The 25,492-nt window shown below is 33.4% G+C and overlaps 1 protein-coding gene across 1 annotated transcript in view; it reads right to left on the bottom strand.

Annotated features, from left to right (window-relative positions):
* Nucleotides 1-6,977, bottom strand: part of LOC111053174 — a 60,801-nt gene extending 53,824 nt beyond the window's left edge. The window contains exons 1-2 of the mRNA XM_039438563.1: nucleotides 6,966-6,977; nucleotides 3,546-3,729 (exon numbers count right to left, since the gene is read on the bottom strand). Of these exons, the coding sequence (XP_039294497.1) occupies nucleotides 3,546-3,729; nucleotides 6,966-6,977 (196 nt within the window). The remainder of the gene's footprint in view (nucleotides 1-3,545; nucleotides 3,730-6,965) is intronic.
* Between the last annotated feature and the right edge of the window lie 18,515 nt (nucleotides 6,978-25,492).

The following is a 25,492-nucleotide window of genomic DNA, read 5'->3' as shown; positions in this document are numbered from 1 at the left end:
TGGACATATCAATGTCCATTCTTTGGGAAGAATATTAAAAATATCCTCCCCACTAACTCTCTACCAAAAGGGGATAGGAATAGAGCTGCCTTGTCTATAACTAGTAGTTCTATGAACAGTAGACCTCTCGCTCAGTAAATTACATTGACCTGTTGTTTTCTCAAAAATGAATAAATAATTTATCAATTAAAATGTATAGAAAAAATCCTAAATGAACATAGAGCTTTCTGTCCTATCGTACCGTGACGTGTCGTCCCGAAATATGAGTGTGAGCGCTGTTATCAGGTCTGGCTGCAACTGCCTACAACGTTAATGGAAAGATACATTTTGAAGATGTCCGATGTTTTTGAACGGGTAGTATTATAGTACACTAGACAGCTGATTTTATGATGAATAATTCTATAGTCTGATTTTTATTCTAATATTGGCGTATGAAGGAGGCTCCTATTTCCTTTTTTTACTATCCTTGAAATGCAAAATTTTCAAAAACCTTGTATATACGTCGACGCGCAATTTAAAAAGGAACATACCTGTCAAATTTCATGAAAATCTATTACCGCGTTTCGCCGTAAATGCGCAACATATAAACATTTGAACATTAAGAGAAATGCCAAACCGTCGACTTGAATCTTAGACCTCATTTCACTCGGTCAATGAATCTTAGACCTCACTTCGCTCGGTCAACTAGTTTCACAGCAAGAGAGTACTCCAACTCCTTGGCAATCTACCTTGCTCGGCCGTACGGACAGTCGGATATTCATGGGTTTCCAGAATCTCATCCATATTTCAAGTTCCAATAAGCATATTGATGAACAAGATTGATTAGGTCGGCTTTCTCAAATCATGCTATACAATTAGCCTGTTATATAATCGTAACTGTCACAATTCAGAAGTTACTTGTTTACAAATAAAAATAGTAAGATATTTGACGATTGCATACATTTTTATTTTCTTCAATAGACTTTTATGAAAGCTTTTTCAACAGGAAAATGTATTGGAAGAAACTTATAGTACTAATTCATATCTTTTAATTTATGTATAATATCATGTAGGTACTTGAGTATCACCATACAAATAATACTAAAATTCGAATGTATTTATAGGGAAAATCAAATACATTTATACAAAGACCTCGAAAGCACTGTTATAATTCTCAATATTAAACCAGAGTTCTGAATGAACGCGGTTGAAAATCTCTCTCTCTTTCTCCCCCAACTCTTGTTAATATTACTCAATCAATTTCTAAGATTTTAATTTAAACCCCACTCTATAACGTTTTTTCCATTTATCTAATTTTAATTATCAATGCAATATTGTATTCACTATTACTCACTCTAATTTCATTCATTCATTCATCCCATAATTCTAAAATTCAAATTAACTAGTTTTTAACTTATTAAGTAGAGTTTCTTATTTGAGCATTACTTGTTATGGGAGTTATAATTCCCAACAGCTCTAATTCATCACAAACCGAGTCGTGTGTTAATGGGCAGGATATTTTTTATCCTTCTTAGAGAATCGACAATTATTTGATGAAACACCGCCGATTTATGAAGTTACATCACATTATTATATTATCGTTATTTTAATTGCATTCAATCTTTATTCTCATTGATTAATTATTTATACTTTGTAAAATTCTTTGAATAACTAGCATTATCGTCTTTTAATGTAAATTAGTGTATAAGCCAATAATTATTGTAACATACATAAAGAAATCCAATCTAATCTCTCCAATGTCACTACAGCACAATTCGCGCTCTGGCCTCAACCAAAGATCGCCTCCATCAATCTTTATCGATTTCTGCTCTCTTACATTCCCTTGAACGCAAAACTTGATTAGCATCCTTCCCCACCCTATCCTCCCAACGCTCTCTTGGTATCCCAACAGGTTGCCTTCTCCCAGGCTGACCGACAAACACCTGCTTTGGCACTCATACTTCAGGACTTCATTACACATGTCCTACCCATCGGAGACGCATCAATCTTATGTGGACTGATAGTTGGGGCTCTCCATAAAGCTCAGTTGGAAGTAAAACTTCTGAAATATTAAACTGAGATCCCAGTTTGAAGCCAATTCGCTTACCAAACTACAGGGTGTCAGATAAGTCACTCCCTATTTTTATACAGCTGTAATTTCTTTATTTATGAACCAATTTTGTTATAACTACATTTGTTAGATAGAGCACTCCTTGAGGTTGTGTTTAACGCCAATTTTCATTTGTTTCAGTTTAAAAATGCCCCCTCTCTTAACTGTGGGAGAACAAGCCGAAATAGCAACTCTTTATGAATTCTGTGATGCGTATTAATTAAATGTTTAATTTGTTTCAGTTTAAAAATGCCCCCTCTCTTAACTGTGGGAGAACAAGCCGAAATAGCAACTCTTTATGAATTCTGTGATGCGTATTAATTAAATGTTTAATTTGTTTCAGTTTAAAAATGCCCCCTCTCTTAACTGTGGGAGAACAAGCCGAAATAGCAACTCTTTATGAATTCTGTGATGCGTATTAATTAAATGTTTAATTTGTTTCAGTTTAAAAATGCCCCCTCTCATGACTGTGGAAGAACGAGCCGAAATAGCAGCTCTTTATGAGTTCTGTGGATCTGTGGTGCGAATACAAACAAAGGTGGTGGAGGGCTGAACGAGGGATCCATGCAAAACTGGATGCAAAAACTGTTAAACATTTCCATTCCAAATTACTAACAACAGGGAGTTTCACATATGCAAGAAGATCAGGAAGACCAACAACGTCAAGGACAGCAGAGAATGTTGACAGAGTTTGTGAAATGTTCATGAGGAGCCCTAAGAAATCACTGCGTTAAGGATCTCGTGAAAGTTGTCTTTCACGTTATTCTGTTGCAACGATTCTTAAGAAAGATCTCAATTTCAGTGTTGCATGGATCTCTCGTTCAGCCCTCCAATACCTTTGTACTCGCATCACAGAATTCATAAAGAACTGCTATTTCGGCTCGTTCTTCCACAGTCATGAGAGGGGGCATTTTTGAACTGAAACAAATTAAAAATGTAATATTAATACGCATCACAGAATTCATAAAGAGCTGCTATTTCGGCTCGTTCTTCCACAGTCATGAGAGGGGGCATTTTTGAACTGAAACAAATTAAAAATGTAATTAATACGCATCACAGAATTCATAAAGAGCTGCTATTTCGGCTCGTTCTTCCACAGTCAAGAGAGGGGGCATTTTCCAAAGGAAACAAATGAAAATTTGTGTTTAACACAACCTTAAGGAATGATCTATCTAACAAAATTGGTTCATGAATAAAGAAATTATAGCTGCATAAAAATAGGGAGTGACTTATCAGACACTCTGCATATCAGTAGACTATCCTCTGTAACAGCTCCATTTTTTTCATTCAACCACCGCAACAAGAGCTGCTTCTAAACAAATGGTTTAAAGTGGACGTAACAAACTATTTTCAATTCCATCGATGATTATATATTCTCAAGGCGCCCGACGCTAGCCTGTTGGTGGCTAGGGAGAATTGGCAACCCTGCCTATAAGGTGAATGTGACTATAGTTACCTAAGAGTTGTTGTTCGGAGTAAGGCAGCTTGGTGGTTTCGACAAGGCGGCCGTCGCTGGTCTTGTGGCAGCAGACCGAGTAGCCCATCTCGTCCGGGTAGAGCTTCAGCACCAGTGTTGCCAAGTTGTAGCGCGACACCAGCGCCTCCAGCAGGCTAGAGCTAGGCCGAATCGGATGCTGCTGCTGCAATACAAAACAACATTTGAATAATGAATAATGAATTTATTGCCAAATACAAGAAATATTTTTATAAATAAAAATAATCATTGAAATACAATAGTTTTTGGCGTGACTGGAAAAAGAAGCCTTAAGCTCCAGCCACGAGAAATTAAATTTAAATTCAAAACATCATAATAACTGTTGAACACACATGAGTCCGATTGCACAGAAGCCTGTTGAATTGTAAACATGATTGAATGCCACAAGAAACAAATAGAAAAGGTCTTTCTCTAAAAGGTCCTTCTCTGATTGGTTCTAGTGGCATTTAATATTATGAAATCCAACCCCACAAGAACCAATCAGAGAACGTGGGATTTTTAGAAGAGGTCTTCTCTGATTGGTTCTCGTGGCATTTAATCATCGTGGCATTGGTTCACTAGACCCAATCAGAGAAGGTTTTATTGAAAAGAAGGTTTCTCTGATTGGTTCTCGTGGCATTTAATCATGATAACTAATCCCACCAAATGTCATGAGAAACCTATCAAAGAAGATTTTTTGAGAAGAAAGCTTCTCTGATTGGTTCTCGTGGCATTTAGTCAAGTTTAAAATTCAACAGCCTTTCGTGCAACCGAATAATTGATAGATATAGATTAGTTTGAGTGATTTATAGTGTGCAAAACCAGTCTGATTAGATTTAGTTTTTATAGGTTTTAACAATAGCCTATTTGGATGGTTTGTAAAGAGTAGCAGATAGACACAGATTATTGCTTAAACTGTTTGTCTGATAAATGTGTTCTCATCCAACTGTTCTCATCTAACAAAACTAGAATGATACCGTATCAATACTACTTGTAGGCCAACGTTTTTAAGATTTACATACTTTAGAATAGCATATCAAGACTTCTAAGTAATATAAGTAGTATAAGTCTCACAATATACGGCTTATATGTGCAATAGTGCTTTTGTAAAGTGTAATACTTTTGATTGTTGTCATAAAGCCGCTAGCGTGTACGGTGAACCAATCACTAACGTGAGATGGGTACAGACTTATGTGCCACGAACATTCTTATTTCACCTTCCATCAGCTGATAATAGTCTTATTATATCTTACAGAAACAGTAAGCATAACATCAGATGATTAAGGCCGGTTACAGAGCTCGACCGACCGTCAGTGCGTATGTACCATCCTGACCATACGCATCCATACATCAGTTGTTCTAACTCACAAAATGGACGCCTTTACAGATTGTTTAATTGCAGCTTATTATCTTCGTAAACGAAAGATTAAAAGACGTAGATATCAAGTTCACCCGATGGTCGCCCAAAGAGCATTTCAAAGGGAATTTAGAACCATTTTTTTACAGTTGAGCAAATTAAAATGGTTTTCTTTGCGCTTGTGCAGTCAGTTGTGCGATATGGTATAATTGGCTGGGGTGGTTGTGGTGTTACCGTTCTTAAGCCTCTTATAGTATTGTATAAGAAAATTATTAAAATATGCTTGAAAAAACCGGTTAGATATCCAACAAATTTGCTCTATAAAGAATTTAATGTTCTCAGTATTGCACTTGTATGATCTTGACCTAGCTAGTTTTGTCTATTCGTGGCCCAATATATTCCCTATAGCCCCTCATGGCGGCTATGTTACTCATAGACAATCTGAGAGATTTTTGCTAGAACCACCTTGTAGAACAGCGGCTGCCAGTGCTCATGCAGCGTATTATGGTCCTAGACTTTTAAACCGTCTGTTGCTTGAAGTTTCTGGAGCATCCCAATGTATACCAATTTGTTATTATTCTTTCACTTTCAAAACTTTTAGACAGTATCTTCGACACTACTTATTAGGGAGACAAAATGAAGACTAATTTTGATTTATTTCTCAAATCTGTTTGTAAATCTCAATTCTATTCTTAAAATACATATCTTACTTAGTATAACAGAGCAGAAGAGAATTTGTTGTTTTATTTTTAAATATTGGTGATCTTTATCTTTGATGTAGAACATATAGTTGAATCTCAATTAGGCCTATACTGATTACAAGAGCAACATTTGTATGAAAATAGCATAAGCGAATGGAATTTTCTTTTTTTCTTGATATTGTAATGTAAAATTATGAATCTAATTATGTTATTAATATTACGATTTATATTAGTATCTTATGCTATCCAACATTCTAGAGATACACCATCCCTCATCACAAGCTTTGCTTAAAGAGGGATGCAACAATATTATTTAGAATATGATATTTTATGTAAATATTCATTATTTTATAAAGAATTTGTATTTTATGTTTGTAAGTATGAATTGTATATTAATTTTTGTTGACATTAATAAATTGAAATTGAAATATACATCATTGCTTGGGGATGAAGATACATTTTTCAACAACCTCAAAATGTCCATCATAAATTTTGATGAGTTATTTCGAGCTTGTATCACACCATTGGGAATACTTGCAGTCACTTTAAGCTACGGATCAAATAAATGTAGATAATATTAATAATATATGATTTTTCCAATAAAACATTTAGAAATGATTGAAGAAATGTATGGAAAAACTCTGAATTCAAATAATTTTTGAATTATGTTATATTATGACAATATTAATTGAATTTATTCATTATGCTATTCAATTCAATATCAGCTGATTGTCGGGCAGAGGTGTCAGCACACTGGTTATGTTGCGATAGGGCTACTGATTAGTACAGCTCTGAAAGCTTCTATTTGTTTCAATAGCGCGTCAGTCGACCGATGGAACGGATGCGCACGAGCTCGACCGATGGTCTTCGTACGCAGTGTAAAACGCATGGTCCTGACCGTGCGCATGCGTGCCGTCAGTCCTGCTCTGTACGGATACATGGAATATCTATGGAAAATACAATCGCGACTGACGTACGCACTGACGGTCGGTTGAGCTCTGTAACCGGCCTAAAAGTGAAATGCGCGGGTTCTTGGCTCTAAAGTTTGTACGTGCACCATAACGTTTCACCAGACATTGTCGACTGACAAACGAACAGTGTTCTGTAACAGCTGACCTGCAAGAGCACACTAACTACTCCACACCTGCGTCGGAAGTGACTGCCACTAAAGGCCAAACCACACGAAGCGTTTTTAAATGAGTCGGCAGTGCAGGAAGCTCTTCGATTGGCTGATTCCCGAACGCCAACCCAATCAGCCAATCGGAGAGCTTCCTATGTGGTGAATGGAGAAGAACGTCGAGTTGGCCGGCTTATCATTTTTCACAGAGGAACAGCTGGCTTTACCCTTGTTTCCATTGTTAATCAGAAACTGAAACAGATTCAATCATACACTTCAGTAATCAATCTTTCTCTAGTAACTATCAACGACAGAACATGAATGATGAACATGCGTGTACACACATGTTCATGCACATGCATGATGAACATGCGTGTACACATATGTTCATCATGCATGTCATGTCGGTAGTTGCCAGCCTTCAGTGTTATTTTTTTTATTTTTCTAAGACGAAATCTATCCAGCACAAGATTGATGGAAAATTGAATTGCATTACATGACACGCTTTTGACAGAACTACGTTAAATCATAGAAAAAAGATAGCATACATTTGTCATTTATGTTGCAAATTTCAAACCAATTTTTTTAACTCAAGCCGATTATGTGGACTAATGTCTATAATACTGTTTTGGCTGGGTAGGAGTGTAAGAACGGCACAGTATGAGAGACTACAAACCAGCGTTACATAGCTTCACCAAAAACGTAATACAAGAATCATCGGAAGTCAAGGACCTTCAAAGCACGAATAACCATGCAGGTTATTTTACTGTAATCGGAAAGATCAGACACTGCTTGTCTGGAAATCCCAGTCCTTGGTAACGTCCTCAAATATGAAGTATCAGCTTGAGTTAACTGTGAAATTTATTGATTCATACAATAAGTACATCATCAAAATGATAGGGAGAGAAGATTCAAGATTCTTTATTGCCAGAACAACTTTACATTGTATGAGCACGTCAAAAAATAATAACAATAATATAACACTTGTGAAATAAAAAATAAATTGTGATATAAAATTAAGCATATGATAAAAGAGATCGTATAATATATGAAGATATTACAATAACAATTCGTCTTATTATTTTGTCTTAGTCTTAGGAACAAACTACAATTCATATTAATAAGTTATTCAGTTTTACCAAAAAATAAAAGGTAAATGTTGCATCATGAGCATTCATATTGTAGACTGAAAATACTCATCTACCGAATAGAATGCACTCTCTGTCAATTTATTTTTTAAAATTTGTTTGAATTTATAGATTGGCAGCTCTCTAATTTCTAAAGAAAGATTGTTATACATTTTGGCTTGTTGAAAAATATGGCTATTTCTTGTCTTGGAGAGTCTTATTTGAGGCAGTGATAGATCATTGCCACGTCGGGTGGAGTAAGAATGATTGGCTCCCAGACGCGGAAAAGATTCTATATTCATTTTAACATATAGCAAGGTATGAAGAATAAAGAGAGAAGGGAACGTTAGAATTTTCAGACTTCGAAAACTCTCTTTACAAGACTCTCTGTTCTTCAAGTTATTCAATACTCTCACTGCCTTTTTTTGCCAAATAAAAACCTTTGTTGCATGACAAGAGCTGCCCCATAGACGAATTCCATAGGAGATGAGGGATTGGAAAAGTCCATAATACACAAGTAACAAAGATTCAGCATTCAAAGATAACTTGAGTCTCCTTAAAAGAAAAACAACTCTGGAGAGTCTCCTGCACAAAATCAAGATATGAGGCTCCCAACCCAATCTTCTCTCCAATGTAAATCCCAACAGTTTGACATTATTCTTGACATTAGAATCCTCAGGGGGACCCCTAAGGGAGAAGCATATATATTCAGTCTTACTCTCATTAATGACTAGATTATTTGATTCAAACCACAACTTTGCAGAGTTAAGGGCTCCCAACAGCTTAGATTTAACTTTTTCATAATTCTGGTCAGAGGATATTAATGTCGTGTCATCTGCATATAAAACAGACAACGTTGGAACATTACAATACAAGTCATTAACAAAAATAAGAAAAAGAAGAGGGCCCAAAATAGAACCTTGTGGGACACCTGCCACAACATCTCTAAAGCCAGAACATTTACCATTAATAACAACCCTTTGCCTCCGATCAGACAGGTATGATTTTATCAGCTTCAGCTCATTCTCTCTCACTCCATAGAAGAAGAGCTTGTCATAAAGAATATCAAAGGGTAAACAATCGAAAGCTTTGGTGAGATCAATTAAGGCTGCTGCTACCATGTTTTTATTCTCAAAGTTTTGGAGGACAAAATCAACAATTTTCTCAATAGCCATGACAGTACTGTGTTTGGGACGAAAGCCATGTTGATGTTCATACAATAAGTCATTATTTACAAAGTATTCGTATAATTGCAAGGCAAGACATGATTCAATAATTTTCCCAAGAATAGGGACAATAGCTATTGGTCTGAAATTCTCTGGTTTACTCGAGTCACCCTTCTTAAAAATTGGAGTGACATTTGTGTATTTGAAACATTTAGGAAAAACACCGTCCTTGAGCACTTTGTTTATTATGAAAGTCATTGGATCTATCAGACTGTCACTAACTGCTTTTATTGTGAAATTAGAGAGACCAAAAACATCTTCACTTTTCGAGAGGCTGAGATTGGCCATAACCTGCTTTACCTGTTTACAATTGACTAATTTCCATTTGAAACCTGAGGTAGGAATAGGCTTACGAAAGTTCACCAATAGGTCAGAATGTTGCACTTCTCCATTTTCCAAGCCTGCTCTACATTGAGAAGATTTTACTGTCATAGACACATTGACAAAATAATCATTGAGATCATCGGGAGTTATTAAAATTTCATTAATTGGTTTGATGGTCCCAGACTCTTTTTTGACAATCTTCCAAGCCATTCTACATCTATTTTTAGCCAATTTAATCAAGTTATCATTTTCTAATTTTTTCGTGATTTTAATTTGTTTATTGTATTCTTTCTTATAATTCGAAAATCTCAATTTGTCATCTATGTCATCAGTGAATTTCCACTTGTCATACAATAGGAGTAAATAATCACGCATGGCTTTTAATTCAGCATTGAACCATTTATTAGAGCTAGGGCTGTACTTATTATTTAGTTTTTTTGGTTTTTTATATATGAGCGGGCATATTTCATTGAATAACGAAGACAATACAGCAACAAAAGTTGTGGAGGAGAAATTCGCATCCTCTATGCTATATAGTCCAGACCAGTTAATTTGTGATAAGCACTCTTTGAAATTACTAATTTTTTCCTCATTCATCAATCTCACAAATGTACCTTGACTTTTTTTATATGGTCCATCTCTTTGTAATTCATTCATTCTAATCTTCAGCCAGACTCCTGCATGGTCGGAAATAATATCTTGCGGCAGTAAGGACACCTGTTGAGAGTCAGAGGGGATGTTCGTGTGGATGCTGTCCAGACATGCATTGAAGCGAGTTGGACTTTTGTTTGTACTGTACAGATTAAATGATCTTAACACTCCCAGAACCTCTGAAATTTCTCTTCTTTCATCATCTAAAAGATTCACATTCAGGTCACCAGCTACAGCAAGCCAATCATTCTTTTTGAGATGTTTTCCATTGAGATGCGCAAGAAGATTCTCTAGTTTTTCTACGAAAGCTTTAAAATTTGATTCCGGTGAACGATAAATGCACAGGATAACCAGGTTGGACTGAGTCAATCTAACAGCCGATGCCTCGCAAATACTGTCTAGGCAAAATTGTGAGATGTCAATGCATTTAAATGGTATTCCTATTTTCACAAATATAGATGAACCACCATATGGAGATTGCCTTGCATAAAAATTGGCTAGCTCAAAACTTTCAGGCACATAATAGTCAACTTCTTCTTTACAGAGCCAATGCTCATTTAGACAAACTACGTCAGCAGGTTTCGAGTTAAGGACAGCCTCCAATTGACCAAGCTTGTTTCTAAGTGATCTGATATTAAGTAGGCAGATATTCATGTCACATCGAGAAAAAGGAGCTCTCTCTTGAGCCTTGTCGTTATTTATTCGTTTAAATCAGTCAATGAGACATTTTCTCCACACCTTCTAGAAGCATCTACATAGCCAAGTGATGAGTTCAATTCAGCGGAAACCGAACGAGATACTAAAGTGGCTGGACTAGATACTATGTGGTCGGTACATGATTTGTCTTTTGTTTCTTGACTAGCCAATGGAGAAACTTTTATAGAATTACAGGGCTGGCATGAGTGTGAAAGTTTGACTCTTCGAAATGTTTCAATGATTCTGTCTGCGATAATGTTCTTTCCTATTGTGTTCAAATGTAACCCATGTAGGGTGTGAAATCTTCTTCCCAAATTGTTCATATCCAATATTTCAACGTTACTGAATTCACTGGCAATTGATTCGATCATACTATTGGTGTCACATATGAGATTATTGATATGTGAGTTCGAAGGGAGGTCGTGCCTATGTGGAATATTTGCAAGTAGGATTCTAGTACATGTCAGCTTTGGGAGAAGACTATTTATCGAGCTCAGTAGATCATTATTCCGTGTAGCACCATCAATATCATTTGTACCGCCCATTATTACCATCATGTCATTGTGAGATAGATTTTCACCTTCATTCACACACTCCGAAGTCACTTTGGAGAATTTAGCTCCAGGCTTTAGAATACTAGAGAGACGACAACTAGATTTACTTGAAATTAAATCGCTCAATCTTCTGCCATGGCTGTCAGCAAATAGTTTTATAATACCCTGTGTTGCGTGATTATAGCTTTTAGTGTTTGAGGATTTTTGATTCTTATTTTTCAATACCTGCGGGAAAGGAGGCTCAGAAGTTACTCTTGAATTTTTTATGGAATTCATTTCTTTGATTTTATTTTTTAGACCGCATACAGTCTCTTTTAGCTCATCAATTTCTTGCAATAAGGAGTTAATTTTGTCAAATTTGGATCTTAATTCATTCCCCAAGTCTTCAATTTCTGTGTGGAGGAGATTGTTATTCTCATTTAATATTTTTATCGTATTTTCTCGGAGATGTATTATATCCAACCCATCGCAGTCAGGCTTACATTTCTTTGTTGACAGATTGTAGCATGATTCCGTTTGCGTGGCAATGCTTTGAAAATCATATTGTTTCTCAATAGTTGTAGTTGGCAAGTCTTCGATACTCGGTTCAGTCTGAGTTCCATAATCAATGACGTATTCATTGATCTCAGTCTGAATTCCGCGATCAACAAACAACGCCTCACCTGGATTTTTACTCTCTGTTTGAGATCCACAATCGACAACAGATTTTTCTATAAAGCTCATTAATTTTATATCGTTGTCAATCGATCTTTGTATTGCCGCGTCCCATTCAGATCTTAACTTTTTAATTTCACTTTTTAGTGTACTATTCTCCCTCTCAAGCCTATTTATATTTGTGGAGCAGGAAAATTTGGAATTCTCAACGCATCTAGGTGAGGAGCACCTTTCTGTATTTACAATATTTAAACCTGTGCTTCCTATTAGAGAAAAGGAGTGATTAGCGACATGGTCATTCTCAGAACACTGCTCGACATTAGGGGTGTAGTTGATTTCATTAGCTCCCACACTCACAATCTTCTTACCACTATAGTCAGTATCCAACTCAGAAGGAAATACTCTTTCTTCCTTGTCAATAATCGGAGTCGAGCATGCGACAGAGTAATCTAACTCATTGTTACTTAGATCTACATTACAATCTGGAGCAGAATGATTATGAGAGATAGGAGGCTCAATAACTCTGGATACGGACCCATTTGTTTTGAGAGATGCTTTACATTTTTTATTAAGACACCGCCATCTAATATCACCCAATGCAGTTGGTGTTGATTTCCTAAAAGAGTACTTTTTGTACACTAGTTTTGGGTTGCCCTGACTGGTGACACCAAGAGAAAAATTACTCATCTTACTTACCAAATCATAAGAAAAAAAAAATAGAACTAATAATTACCAGTCTACTAGAACTATTACCAGTCTAGAGTTATATACTGTGTTGAATGAATAATTAATGTGGAAGGCTATTATCAATGGAGATAATCTCAATTACACCTGTTATGATATTCAATTATATAATCTTAAGATAATGAAGTTGATGACAGCGAAACTCAAAAACTGTATAACTGTACGATATGAAAAAAAACTTAATAAACGGCAATCAATGAATAATAAACAAACCGATACTTATATACACCAGATATAGTTAAGGTTTTAATTCAAAAGTGTTCAACCCTGAAAGAAAACAATAGAAATCAGTAATGATGATAATGATAGTCTCAGCCTTGTCAACAATTCGTAGATTCAATTTGTGAAGAAGAGTCGGGTTTTCTGAGATAAGAAGATACCGGTACACGTAGATCTATCAATAGGCTCCACTCAACGCCGAGATAACAGCAAGGGTGAGAATTTCACAGAGGATGACTCCGTTGATGATACGCTGCTCAGATCAACAACAGTATCATTGATCAATGCTGCCGATAAGTAGTGAGTAGTGACCACTAGTTGCTACAACAGCTAAGCAACCGTGCAACGGTTGAAGTTCTAGATGAAACGGGGAACCGCAGAGGATTGAGTACTCCTCTTTGTAGTCCCAATTCAGAAGTTTGTTTCTTATTAGTGACAGTTCTATGAGAGAAATTTCAAATCTTTACGTTTAAAACAGGGTGGTCAAAGTTCATTAAGCAAGATTAAATGCATCAAATACCGTCTTTCTCCACTGTTTTCAGGTAGGTTAGAAAACAATTTTGACCTCAAAAAGTTCAATTTCCAGGTTTTTACTCACGATTTGACACTAATCTTGAAGTCAACCACTGTATGTATTCGAAAAACTATTTCTAAGTAATGAAAAACTATTGAAAATACTTGAAAAGAAATAAACTTTGAGACACAAATACAATCAACCAGTCAAGGCAGCCAGTGCTACCAACCAAAATATCTCATCTTAATTATGGAATTATTGAAAAATATAATTTCTTGCTTAATAAAATAGCCTATAATTGATTATTTTAAACAAAAATGAACGGTTAATATTACATCAATAAACCTGTATCAGCTACCGTCTATAAAAGGCATTGACAAGACAGAGGCAATGACAACGTTGATCTCCTATCTTTCTCCACTGCCATTATAACGTGGACCTCACTATAGAGCAGTCTGCACAAAGAGACAATATTAGCTTCCACTAGCTGCCATGGGAACGCGGAATTGGGAATGTTCGGTACTCAAATGAACATGGTATTTCCAATTCTGCGTTTCCAAGAAGCTAGTGGAAGCTACTATTGTCCTTGAGTGCAGCGTGCTTCAGCATAGGATTAGATAATCAAAAATAATAAAAACAAGGGTACAAGTTAAGGGCCGCTTTCCGAGCTCGGGATTTAGCTAAGTTATAGAATTTTAGCATTCAAATAATCTAAGAGGAAATAAAAAGCATAAATTATGAAACATTTATATGGATATTTGGGTAAGAAAATATTATGGATGAAGCCAAATAGTAAAATGTAAACAACATGGATTCACGTCACATCGCATAGTTCCTTTGGTGTAAATTCAATTACAGATTAGATTTCAATACAGATGATACGTTTTCTGAACAAATATAAGATGCGAATACTTGATTATGGTAGAAAATAAATTATATTGCTGTTGTTTCATCCTAAGACCTACATTTCACTTCCTAACCTTCACATAATTTGACACTGATGACACAGTTTTTAGGTTAGATTTTCAAGGAAAATTACAAACGCTTGTCAACTAGGGTGTTGTCGGTTTGAAGGGGTTTGTCTGGGGTACTTGCATACTACAAATGTTACAGATACAAATAATTGTTCTATTTACTCACCCATTTTATTTTAGTTGATAGTTTTTGATGTAGGCAACATGCAGATTTGCAGACAGAGCTATCAGCTGCCCGCGACCTGCTGATTAACTAAGAACAGTTTGAGAGGTGTATTCCATTAAGGCGTTGTTAGTAAAGGGATTTTGCACAGTGATCAACACAAACACACTTACTACTAAGTCTAAACCATAATAAAATTACTAAATATACGCTATGTCACACGTGAAATTATTTTACAAATTCCAGTTTACAAACATAGGCTTCATTGAGCCGAAATACAGCACAATGTGTAAACTCACTGCTGACACCTACCGGGCAAAACATAAAATGGAATTTGATGTACGGTTGCCACCATCAAAAAGTTTAATTTATAAAAAAATATATAAATTTACTCTATTCTCTTGAATTTTGAATTCATATATGTCATAATCGATAACATTTGTCCTCAAAAACTCAAAATATCAATCAATATTACACAACTTCTCAAATAAAGCCATCATTCAGGCCGACAAAGTTTAATATGTTTATAATATTTTAATGTAGGAAATGCTATTTCAAAAATAAAAATCAATTTTTATCGGCAGATGAATATAAATAGAACAAATATTACACATTTTAATCAGTAATCTGTAAACCGGTATAATTTACCGTTAATCGTCCACCATGGAGACTCCATCATGACGTGGCGGTTTGTACGAATTTTGAATCCAAGAGCGGCTTTGAATAACTGTATATCTTATGAAAGAATAGAACTTTGGATTATAGCAAGAATAATTCCCTTATGGTGATTTTTTAGGAGAGAATATTTTTTAGAGAAAAACCTCTTTCTCTGTGAATTGATGAAAAAATTATACAAAAATTCAATTAGTCTTTCTAATTTTTAAATCAACTTGATGTTTTTAAAGCTTAAGTTTACTGATTTCATCTTTTCCAGGTTCTTCCTCGATTACAGAGTAAATAAAAAAACTACAGAGCGTCAAGACATCCTTTCCTCAATGATTATTATTTATCAATATATTCTTCCTCAATCATTTTCTCGTTTTTTAAAAAAGTCCCTGAGACCACTCAGTTTCAAGGAGGTCCAAAGACTTCACGTCGTTTATCTCAAGTCTCTTCACATATAAAAAATGCCTAATACTTCTTTTCTGCTCACTTCCCTTCTATTAAACCCTTTATTCTGAGCTTATAAGGACAATTATAATTTTTTTGCATAAAAGTGACATATTGGAACAGTAGCAGGTGGGTACTGATAGCATAAAAGTACAGTAATAAGTTTGTGAAATGTGAAAAACAATATACCGGTACGATAGGTATAGGTACCTAATATATGGTGCAAATCTGAACAATAATTCAATAAAGCCACTTGTAATCACTTGCACTTTTTAATAAAATATATCAGCACTCCAGCAGCATAAACTACATTTTTTAATAAAAATATATCAGCTGCATCCGCATGAAATTGTGAGCTGTATGTACTGTGAAGAATTTTTCATAGTATAAGTAAAACCAACGAGCTTCGAGTTTCATGATAATTATTATTAATTAGAAATCCTGAAGTCCTTCACTAGTCATTAAAGAAGCTGCTAACTCCAAGATGTTCACACTAGACTATTGATTGCATTACCTATAATATGATATTACCAATTGAATTACGTACTTATGGTACCGTACAGTATCTAACCGGTATTAAATGAATGCTGTGTGCTAATTTGTCTAGTGAGTCCACATTTTAAATTTATTTGCTTCTGTATTGAAATAATACTCCCAAATTGTTATGAATCAAGCAACATGTCTACATTTTTTCCAACTGTATTTGAGAAAGTACCGTATCAATATTGTAATTGAGAATAGTCATTTGTATTTGAGAAAACGTCAGATGTAATAATGAGAATAGTCAATTGTATTTGAGAAATCATTACTTGTAATTGAGAATAGTGAATTTTATTTGAGAAAGTATCATTTCAATTTGAGAACATACGATTTGAAATCGAGAAGTTGTCAGTTGTAATTGGGAAATGATTTTAAAAAACCAGTACTTCCAGTACTTATATTTTTTCATAACTGTACTAGGAGTGGCCGTAGTCGAGTGGATCAGATGCTGGCTTCATGATTCAGAGGCCCGGGTTCAAATCCCGGCCCGGGCAAGATATTTATCTCGGGCCACTCCCGTGTTTCGGATGGACACGTTAAGCCGTCGGTCCCGGCTACCTAAAAAGCAGTCGTTAGGTCATGTCAGAGGCCCTGAAATTGATCAGTTGCGACCTGAAAACTTTGACACCAGACCTGAGCCAGCCAGGTCACTCGATATTATTATTATTATTATAACTGTTCTCAAAATAATATAACTGTTATAAAATAATATGATAATATATTTAATATTGCAATAAAACGTTTAGTTTTCGAATAAAACATTATTTTAAAGCCCCAAATTTTGAAGAATTGCCGAATTGTTTGATCAAGAGATTCAATTGATTGATGATGAAGTTCAATTGCATCATAAACAGAGAATTTGATCTTCTTCAATTGTAATGTTTCACAAAATTTTGGAGACAAAAGTCGCGTTGCCAATACATATATAGAAATAATAATCATTAATCATCGTAAACAGAACAGGGGAAATACTTTCACCATTTTACATTGAAATATTAATTTTCACCCATGCAAAGCCTATGATAGTAATTAGAAAATTGTGTACGTAGTACAGTATCCTTTCCTGCTCAAATAAAACCTGTACTGTTGGCTACAGAAGAGTCACGACATGTCAATTGGAAAATGTTCTCATTTTCAATTGATATCTTCTCATTTACATTCGACGATTTCTCAAATACAATTCACTATTCTCAATTACATGTGATGTCTTCCCAAATACAATGGACTATTCTCATCTACATCTGACATTCTATCAATTACAAGTGACTATTCTCAAATACAATTGATACTTTCTCAAATAAAATTGGAAAAGATGTAGAACATTGAGAGAATATTAAACATTTGGAAAAAAACTAACTTTTAAAATTTTTGGATTCACTCTTTTTTTAATATTTACAAATTGTTATCATCGCTGAACACTTTTCTATAAGACAGATTTCACCACATAATCTCCAGATCTGTGCTTGAGTAATGGGAAGGAAAATAAGTAGATGAATACTGTTTTAGATGGGTCCTCAACCAACGGGAAGAAATTTTGAAACACCTTAATGGTATTAAATTAGCGGAGCTGGTTTCTCAAGTGGTCACTAATCCAACAAGAGTAACAGGCAAATCCTTCTCAACTTATATGCGCGATTGTCTCACGCGTCCACAGAGCTAATCATTTATTTACAGATGGATATAAATTGGAAATTGCATTTGTTCAAATGCTATTCAATGAATCAAAATTATCCTAATTGAATACTGTAAATCACCATCAGACCTGGCAAAGGAAATGAAATAAATAAATCAATCAATCACCCCGAAGTGAAGTCTTCTGCTACTATCTTCCCGGGAAATTGCATTTGTTCAAATGCTATTCAATATGAATCAAGATTATCCTAATTGAATGCTGTAAATCACCATCAGACCTGGCAAAGGAAATGAAATAAATAAATCAATCAATCACCCCGAAGTGAAGTCTTCTGCTACTATCTTCCCGGGCTGACAAATAATTTTAGTATAGTAGCTCTCTTCGAATTTCCATCTAGCTGTTTACCATGTTGTCAATATTTGCAGTAGCAGAAGTCTTCGAGGTGATTTACAGCATTTAATTAAGATTGTTGTCTAATCATTATTATTGATTAATCACTTATTCATCACCTAGTAAGATTGTCTTACAACATTGAAAGAGCACACATGACTTCCAGATAAATAAACTGGAGTTTTGAATCAAAATTCTCAAATAAAATATAAATATTGGAAGTGAACATTGAACAGAAAACACACCATCCATATATACTTTATTTATTCATTCATTTGTTAGTCCATTTCACAGCATTGCGAAAATACATTGCAGCACGGAATGTATAAAATATTATGCTGTTATAAAAGTTGTTCAAACATTACTGATCGTGTAATATTACAGGAAAAATACAGCTATAAGTTTCTCCAACAATTTCTCGGGTGCGTCGACTCTTAACTGATCTACAATTACATTGAAGATTCTTAGTATATCTAGTTTACATTTAATTTTACAAATCTACAAAACAAAACAATATAACTAGTGTTGGAAAAGTAGAGATTTTAACAGTTTCAGTTTATTGACACAGTTAAGTAACAGATTGTTAGCAAACTAGAGATTTTTGGGGTGACAATATTGTTTTCCAATTTCGATTTCAAGTAGTAAATTTCTAACTACACTTGTTGCATGGAAGGCACACTAATTCGATCAAAGAAACGAGATAGCTAGTTCCAAAAAAATATTTTTCACGAGTTGATTGATTGGATTGATTCATGAAAAGAAACACAGGTTCATCCTTTTTCATTCATCAACTCAGATTTATATATTTCTGTTTAACATACATGTAAAATAAAATATAATTTTTGTTGCTTTACATGAGGAAACACTATATAATAACTTTTTTGTAGTTATTGATGCAGTATTATAGTGCGTTATTGATGCAGTATGTAATATTGATGTTGTAATGAGGCAGGCTGATGAAGCTTCTCTTCAGGAGTGAAATGCATTCCTCAATACTCCAAGAAAAGTAAGAGTTTTTTCAAATATTTACAAGTAACACAGTGTCTGAACTTCAACAAAGTTTAAATAATATTAATAAGTCATACCGTAAGTGGTTGTGACAATTCTAAATTGTTTTATGTAATATAAAATTTGTATAATGAATAATTCCTTTGAATAATACACCAGGCTGAGAAAATCTATACATAAAGGTTTAAATTTTCTGATATTATTATGTTGAGGAGATTTTCGTATGTCATAATTCCCAAAAGTTAAATAGCCTACAGTTATGAAAAATCTTTGTAGCTATTCGAAAATATTACTGAAGTTAATATTTAAACAAGAACAACCTTGGAACCATTTTTGGTAGAAACCTATATGCCTATTGACTTTGAAGAGATATCAAGCCTACATTCTCAGAGGATTCAAAATGGGTTGAATAAAAACTTTGCAGATGGAATAGATACCAAATTATTTTGATTTTGCAAAACCTTGAATGATTTAAAGTAAAATTTTATTCACGATTTGAAATTGATACCGTAAGCTTAATATGTAAGTATTATTTATTGATGTAATACTAAACAATAGGGTACTGTTTGTTTGTTTTAATTCAAAGAAAATCGCACTCATCAAATAGATAAAAATAGATTATTAGAGATGCAATCCAAACAATCAACTTGAGATTTGAAATACCCGAAGATTTAACGTTGAAATATTCAGCTTACAATTGTTTTTTGAATAATACTTGAACAAGGCTCTTTATTTTCATCACTCAAGAATTATATTCTGGGAAATCCTTTCCATTGAATATTATTCTCTAATTTATTTATAGAATAACATCATTGTATCCTTTTTTGAAAAGTTTTTAATACAAAATAACAGATTAAAAACACAAATAACAACTGTTCCGATGTTTCACATCATCTTCAAGTTTCAAAAATAAATGTCTCTATAATCTATATTTATCATAATAATGTGATTATCTCATTTTCTTCAGAGTTTTCTTTTCTTGCTATACTTATGTTATTATTTTGAGAAATATTTGAGAAAGTAACATTTTTGTGCAAAACATGCTCTTCTTTCCTTATGTATCAATAAATAAATGTATTCTTCAAGTTCTTCAACAATATTCCAACAGTAAACCTCTTCAATTCTTGTCAGTTACAGAGCTGGTTGAAGTTTCTAGTGCAATACCTACTTTTACAAAAGTGACCCAGAAATCAATTTGTTTCTAACAAATAATAGAATTCTAGAAATGCGTTTCTAATCAATTCGCAGTAACAGTTTGGTCCAGAATTCTAATTATTGAGTCGCTCCTAGTCGGCGAAAGTAGTTCCTATATTTTATTTTTCAAATAGTCGAAGTGGTCACTGGTTGTCTAAAAAGTAGAAATCTAAATAGTTTCGGCATTTGAATAGTTCGATTTACTGTGCTTCATTTACGTTGTCTAACTATTTTTTAGCAAGGGATTGTTACAATTCATTTTGACAGCATGTTTCTGATGATAGAGTAAAGTAGTCTGAAATTGAGTTTCAACGATAAAATTAATCAACGTATATGTAGTTATCAATTTCTTTAACTTTTCCTCAATATTCACGATGAGTTAGAAGTATTCTCATGGTTTTAATCAGGTTTGATATTATTTATCATATTTTGATGCTCTACTATAAATTATTCAACGAATAATTTACATGTTCTGTCTAAGGAGAATTAAGATTCTGTACTATAATTTCCACGCTTCAGTAAAAACTAGGTATCTATATTTACTAATTTTATAGTACAAGTACAGTAATATGTGCTAGTTTTTGAAACTTTCTTGTGACATGTTTTATAAACCCTTGATACAGTCTATCCAGCAGCGCTGGTCAATAACTTAAAATATTTTCTTATTAATAAACAAAAATTTAAAGTTAACATTCGAATAAATGCAATTTTTTATCAATTTCCATCTATTATACTATTAAATCAAGATTTCTTCAACAACTCATAAAATCATCATTTATTATTAAATACTTACTTAACTGAATAACTCTATACAGTAACAGCTATAAAAACGATGCACCTAATAACGTACGCTATTTATTTTAACGTTTACAGTAATTATCCCCTGTTTTCCATTAGATTTTACTTTATTCTTACAAACATAGCTTCACTTACATGTCTACACAGATCAATAACTTACTACAGTGAAATTCACTTTGAACTGTTATGTTTTCATTTTATTTTTTAAATGAAAAAACATTAATGCTTCCCATTATTTGTTAATCATTTATCATATAACTGCTTCTCAGGAAGCTATTCTCGATAACTTGCTTCCTATTTAAATAATGCCCACAGTTTTAAGTGAATTTCATTCTAAATACTAACACTTTAACAATACAGGATTACGGCGTAACTTTATTTTTCACATGATAGGTATTTCATATTAAAAGCCTGCTTTAAACTTCCGGTAGTCGCGTCCTACTCGATCACACGAGCAGTCGCGTGTTGTATTTTGTACAACATCCAATTTTCCAAGTGTTATGTACTCTGTTTACTGTCAAAACATATTAATTAATTGTATAATTACTTTTTCCATCTTCTTGAAATTATTTTACGCCTATGAACGTTTGGATGACTAACATTTCATAGCCCAATAAGGTACATCAAGCAAAGCCATCAATTCTGTGTTATTGGTTCGTTTACAGTCCTCGTATACAGTCTTTCCCTATCTTATGCACTGTCGCGACTCAATGGCACCTAAAGAATGAACCATTGCTTGGTTGATACTGCAAATCAGTGGAGTGATGGGGGGAAAGTTTTGTGCAGCAAAAAAACTGACACTGTTGTACTTTTTGCAACAGCCCGACTGCCGGAAGGTTAGAGAAATGGTATACCTAATACGGTACTATATTATTTCATACTGTTGAATTTTTCAGATAATTTATCAAAAGTTTAAGTTGGGATGGAAAGTGGAAGCTTTGAAAAAAATGAGATAGAATAAAATATAATTATTATAAAATTTACTTGTTTATTACCGTATTTGATGGCAAAATCAAAGCTTGAAAAGCAGATATTCAACATGAAAAAATAAATTTACGCTGCTAAGTCCCTCTAAATTCTATATTATATACGATATTTGGTAACATTTTCAACATTTAGTTCGTTAATATTTATAATATACACTACACTGCAGTATTAACATCGAATCAGAGAAATATATATGTGGTCTATATACTTTTTATATATAATATTCAACAAGACACAGAAGGATTTTATAGTAATAAATTGTTCGATTACATTTCTATCTATCAACTACAGAGAAAATACAATCAACAATGAATAATTCACACTTCACATTAATCTTATTAGGCTAAAGTTGATTAATCACAATTTTCATGTAATAGTTTAGTGATGAATTTGGTATTCACTTGTGAATACACATCTGTAAATAAAGTAGAAACTTACATAATATACACTGGCTCCCATTTGAAGACTGTATTAAATTATAATAGTGTAGAACCTTTGTTGTTTCCCAATTCTAAATATTAACACACTTTTTCTATGTATTTGAACATGACATGCAGTCAATTATTAAGTAAATAATTAAAAACTTTTACTTACTCACTGAAGTACTTTCAATCGTCTAGCGATCATTTTCACTGTTGAAAATGATCGCTAGACGATTGAAAGTACTTCAGTTAGTGAGTAAAGGTTTTTAATCATTTACTTACTAATCGACTGCATGTCGTGTTCAAATACATAGAAAAAGTGTGTTAAAACAAAGCAGCTCGGAATGGATCAAGAAACCATTACCTCTAAATATTAATTTTCAGTTTCAATATTTTCTTTAAATAGACTATTATTCAACTTAGCATAGTGATCTCATACCAGAAAAAACTAATTATCAATTTAATAATTTAATAGCAGTGTGTGATTACATAACCTTAACTTTTGGACAACATTAAAATTTTATCAAAATTTTTAGAGAGAAATAGTACAGGCTCAGCCTAGTTTTTCCTCTAATGTCATAATTGTATTATGATTATAGTGTTTTATACATTAAATAAATGAATGAATTTATAATTCCACAGAAAGAGAAAATGATACAACTCAAGATTTGACAGTGTTAAGGTCAAAGCATGGTGGAACGGTGAAGGTAGAGGCTATCGGAGAAGGTAGCTGAAAGAAAAAAAAGTAATTTTTGGAGAGAAATTTTTGGAGAGAAATAGTACAGGCTCAGCCTAGTTTTTCCTCCAATGAAATAATTGTATTATGATTATAGTGTTTTATACATTAAATAAATAAATGAATTTATAATTCTACAGAAAGAGAAAATGATACAACTCAAGATTTGACAGTGTTAAGGTCAAAGCATGGTGGAACGGTGAAGATAGAGGCTACGGTAGCGGAAAAGGTAGCTGAAAGAATAAAAAAGTAATGCATATATTCAAATGTGTCAGGACATACTAAAGAGGCAAAGATAAAGGGTATAGGGTAGAAAAAAGATAATATTGGCAGAGAAAATAAGTTGGAAGGAAGCGGAGACATTTGGATGCTTTATTTTCAAAAATCAACCTTCAAAATTAAAAATTTTCAAATAATTATTCCTGGACCGAAAATCAAGTGACGAAGCAGTGTGTGATTACATGACCTTTTGGATAACATTAACATCTTTAAAAAAAAATTGGAGAGAAATAGTACAGGCTCAGCTAGCTTTTCCTCCAATGTCATAATTGTTTTATGATTATGGGGTTTTGAATTAATAAATAAATAGTACTTTAAAAACTCTCAGCAATCTGATCTGCTACCTTCTCTGAAACTTTCTACCTTAACTGTTTTGATCCATAGAAAAAATGAATGACCAGCATTATAATAATATGTGTAACCTTATCTAAATTTGAGAGAGGAATAGCACAAGGTTACCTCATTTTTTCTCTCCCTATCATTTTGATGATGTACTTTTTGTATGAATCAATAAAGAATAAATAATAATGCTGTATTAATGAATTATACAACAATTCCGATTAACAGATTCTCTCCATATATCAAGGTGCAATGACTAATGATAATATGCGATGTAAAAAAATTGTAATTACAATGAGTTTTTAAATAAATTTGAATACTTTTTGTGTAGTTGAGAATGTACAAAAATTGTAATTATAATGAGTTTTTAAATAAATTTGAATACAGAATAAAAAATACAGAATGATAATATTTGCTCAATACAAACAACATTTTATTTGGAAACAATATTAAATTTATTGAAAGGTTCTCTTAGTATTGATACAAAAAATTCAATTTCATGTTTATTGGAATAAAATACTGATCAAGTCATGTAACTTGACAGTGTGGAAAGAATAGGCAAACATATAGGTACTACATCTTAGCTGGTGTCTGGTGCCAAGTTATTAGAATTTTACCAACATCTTATTAGAGAATTCTCAAATGCATCCTATGCTATGAAAAATCTATGAAGACTCCATGCATTGTTTTTATTGTAATCTATACTAGAAAACAGTTCTTTATAGAATACAGTACAGTATTGTTCCAATATAAAATTATATGGAGGTACCGTGCCGTATTTTTGGAGTTGATACATGATTTACTAGAATTTGATAAGTTCAAAAAAATATTGAACAATGATAAACAAATATCTACATAATTTTTAAGATTTGTGCGCGCATTGTAATGTTGCTATGTACAATACCAATGTTTTTTTGTTTAAATGCTTTCTATTCTATGTTAAAAACTTCGTAAAATGCATTATTTGAAGTAAATTATCTGAAGAGCTGTCATTCAATGAGCATGAATTTGTTTGAGCCGTAATTTCAATTTTTGAGTTCATAATTCTCCAATATTCCAGTTGAAAGTTTGTCATAAACAGATAAACATAGTCACGCTTTCAAATTTGAATGCAATATTCAGCCATAGTGAACTGCCCTAGAGCGGCCTACATAGTACTTGCTCTATAAGTTGTTGTAGAGCAACTCAGAAAGTTCAGTGAATTGTAATAGAGCAGCTCTATTATCAATAATATTATTAAAAATAATATGCAATTTCGGCAAGTTTATTGTGAAAAATGGAGTGAAGCTTCTCACACCGATTTCTACACCATTTTGTTGTGATGAAATTTCAGAATAGATAAGATCATCTAACAGCCTGATAATGAATCCAATCCTTGAGATTGTTTATGGTAGAACTATGGTACCAATTATTTATTGCTTTTTGTGTAGTTGAGAAGTTGATATTGTGGTAATTATTCATATTAAATGAAA

This window comes from Nilaparvata lugens, chromosome 12 (genome assembly GCF_014356525.2).
Source record: "Nilaparvata lugens isolate BPH chromosome 12, ASM1435652v1, whole genome shotgun sequence".
Classification (NCBI taxonomy): domain Eukaryota; kingdom Metazoa; phylum Arthropoda; class Insecta; order Hemiptera; family Delphacidae; genus Nilaparvata; species Nilaparvata lugens.
Note: the sequence above shows the minus strand (reverse complement) of the source record. Positions and strands in the feature narration are given on the sequence as shown.